The 3,604-nt window shown below is 33.0% G+C and overlaps 1 protein-coding gene across 1 annotated transcript; it reads left to right on the forward strand.

Moving 5' to 3' along the window:
- Nucleotides 1-2,129: 2,129 nt before the first annotated feature.
- On the forward strand, nt 2,130-2,729 carry LOC113430553 (interferon epsilon-like). Its single transcript, XM_026692990.2, has one exon. It carries the CDS (start codon nt 2,130-2,132, stop codon nt 2,727-2,729), a length of 600 nt encoding a protein of 199 aa, XP_026548775.2.
- The last annotated feature ends 875 nt before the right edge of the window (nt 2,730-3,604 follow it).

The following is a 3,604-nucleotide window of genomic DNA, read 5'->3' on the forward strand; positions in this document are numbered from 1 at the left end:
GAAAATTTTGGTCATTCAACCTCATAAATTTTGGATGATTAACTAGCTAACTTTCAACTATTAATGGCAATGAAGACTGATAAGTTAGTAAGCTTTTATGAAAATGTTGGTCATTGAATCTCATAAACTTTGGATGACTAAAATTTTGGATAACCTAATTTTTAACAACTTTGTGTAAGCTTTTGTGAAAATTTTGATCATTCAACCTCATATATTTTGGATGACCAAAGATCTAAGTTTCACATTTTAAGGAAATAAAAATTAATATCTTACCTAAGCCTTCATAAACATGTAGCTCATTTAACCTCAAAAATTTGGAAGACTAACCAACTAAATTTCAATAGTAAATTTCAGTGAAGACTAGTAAGTTAGGTAAGCTTTTGTGAACATTTTGGTCATTCAACCTCATAAATTGTGGTTGACTAACCTGCTAAGTTTCAACTGTTAATTGCAATGTATAATATAAAATTGCACAAGATTTTACAAAATTTTTGGTCATTCAACCTCATAAATTATGGATGACTAACTAGTTAAGTTTCAACTATTAATTGCAATGACAATTAGTAAGTTAGATAAGCTTTTGTGAAAATTTTGGTCATTCAGCCTCATAAATTTTAGGTGACTAAAGACCTAAGCTTCACATTTTCACAAAATGAAAACTAGAATGTTACCTAAAAAGCATCAGATTTTAGATAATTTCACTTCATAACTTTGGTAGACTACTTAAGCTTCATCTTTTAATTGCCATGGAGTAGTATGTTTCATAAACTGTCATAAAATTTTTATTCATTCAATCTCATCAATTTTGGAGGGTAAACTATCTAAAGTTCAACTTGTAACAGAAATTAAGACTAGCATATTTTTTAAATCTTCACCAAGGTTTAGATCATTTAACCTCATAACCTTGGAAGGAAAACTACCAAAGCTGTGAACTGCAACAAAGACTAGTATGTTTCATAAACTTTCCTGAAAATTGTGGTCATTCAACCTCATTAATTTTAGATGCCTAAAAACCTAATGTTTATATTTTAAGGCAATTAAAACTGTACATTATATAAGCTTTCATGAAAGTTTATTTCATTTAATATCACAACATAGAGTGTAGGACATTAAATAATAAGGTTGGGAGGTACCTTGGAGATCTTGTTGTCCAACCTCCTATCTATGGCAGGAGATGCTAGACTGTTCCAGACAAATGGCTGTCTAATCTCTTCTTGAATATCTGCAGTGATGGAGCCTGACTCAGGCTTTTATTAAAGAAAAAAGAGTTACTTTCACTTAATTAGGTTTTAGTGAAACAGTTTCTAAAAACAGTTTAGACAGATTAGAATTTTTTATCTGACTGGGAGAGGGAGAGGAACATAAAGTTACGGAGTTTTCACCTTGATCTGCCCTTGTATCAAATGAAACAAAAGACAAAAGAAAAACACACACAAATATTAGGATAATGTCCAGTCAGTCAACATAGAATGTAGCCAGATGTGGCTTGGCAATCCCTTATCAAAGAGCAGATAAAATGTTCTTGAGAGCTGGCCTTGAAAAGACAACCTTTACAGTACTCTGGATAGAAAGCTGAACCTTGCCTCTTTCATTATCTTCAGAAGATAAATCTTCTAAAAACAAATCGTGTCAAGTAGTAGGTTTTGTCTACATGTTTATTTTTTAAAGTGAGAGGGTGATGGAGAAAGTCAGAAATCTTCTCCTTGATCTCAAAAAGCTGACTGAAACCCAAAGGGGACCAAAAAAGACCCAGTCCATATACCGCTTCCTGCAAAACACCTGGAAATGGAGTTAAATTAGAAGCAAGGGACTTAAAAGTTTATAAAAAAGAAAAGGTACTTTTCTTATAATTGATCTTTTTTGTCAAGAAATGTATGCTGTTTTCAAAATAGTAGCCACTTCTCCAATTAGCACTTTTCATCTATGTAAGTTTTTAAATATATATATATATATGTGTGTGTATATATTGAAGCAGAAAAGTGGAAGTCAAGGTATCTTCACAATATAAGCTGGGGAAAACAGTTGAATGCTTTAATGTTGAAATACAGAGACATAATTTAGTATTACAACACATTCCAAAGAATCTTTCCAGGGAATAAACCTTGAAACTCTCATCCAACATGTCTACTATGACCACAAGATATTGGTGTCTGTTCATTTGCTTAGGGGTCTTCTTCACTGAAATTTCATCCCAGAACTGCAACCAACTTCGCAGCAGGCTACATGAAGCCAACCTGCGCAACCTGATTCTCCCAATGAGAAATATGGGATCAACCATTCCCCAACAATGTATCAGGGACATAATTGATTTCTCCCTTGATAGCAGTGAAGAAAATTTGATGAACATGATTAATGAATTACAGGGGGAGAACGCCAAGGTAGCTATCAAAGAACTTCTCCAACAGATAGACCTCATCTTCAAGGAAAGCCATAGTGAATTGGCTTGGGATGAGAATTCACTAAGAGAATTCCACATTGGACTGCATCAGGAGATAAAGAACACAAGAGCTTGCTGGAATATTGAGGTGAAACGTGGCACCAAATCTCGAAGAGGTCAGAAACTACAGTTTACCAGGCTGAGAGTGAAAAGATATTTTCAGAGACTCAGAGGCTTCTTGAAAAATAAAGAGTACAATCTGTGTGCCTGGAAGATTATGCAGATCCAAATCAGAGAATGTTTTGAGTGGATTAACCATCTCAATCAAAGGATTCCAAGTGAAGGTACTTAGATAATCACTCCAAATTGAATATTTCTAGCATACAGCACAGTTCTTTTAATAAACTCAGTGAAAGGTTTTCATCATTTTGATTTATTTTAAGAGGCAAAATTTAATGCTACTCCATTTTGCTACATGTTTTTTTTAAAAAATAGAGATATATCCAGAATGCCAGCACTGTAATTTAAAATTTAAAAATAATTTAAAACTGGAATAGAATCTTTCCTTTTTCTGAGTGGTATGCATATGTTAAAAATGTTCAGTTCAAAAATGGAAAATGTTTTATAACTATAATAATTGTAAAAACTCAACAAGGAGTTTTAATTACTTCTCTTTTTAGTTCTAGGTTGATATGCTCCCAGTGATGCAACAAAAGCAGGAAAATGAAATTGTTCATCTTTCACTAATGCCTTTGACGTGTCTTTAGAAAATACAAAATACTTCTTTTTTTGTATTGTTTTACCCACTTCTTGAATTCTTTTACTTGAGTAAAAATGGAAGTCAAAACGGCAGAATCTCTATAAAATATCCACCTAGCAGATATTGAAAAACATTATTTCCACCTTCTGAAACCTTCTGAAGCTTCATTGGAGGAATATCCCATGCTTATAAGATTTCCATCATGAAATATGTTTCCTTTCCTTTCCTTTTCCTTTAATTATGTTTTGTGTTGTGATGATTAGGACAAGATACTTAAAAGTAGTTCATATTGAAACCAAAGTTTAAGACTTTTGGACTTCAATTCCCCATGCTGACTGGGGAACAAGTCTTAAAGTTGCCAAGGTTGGACAACCCTGGCTTAGAACATTCTCTGAATGCCTCAAGAATTTTCTTTCCTTGGCAAGAAATCCCCACCAAACCAATTTTCTTGAAATAAAATAGATGAA

This window comes from Notechis scutatus, chromosome 2, assembly GCF_049901735.1.
Source record: "Notechis scutatus isolate UNSWTSFEM ecotype Mainland chromosome 2, rNotScu1.2, whole genome shotgun sequence".
NCBI lineage: Eukaryota > Metazoa > Chordata > Lepidosauria > Squamata > Elapidae > Notechis > Notechis scutatus.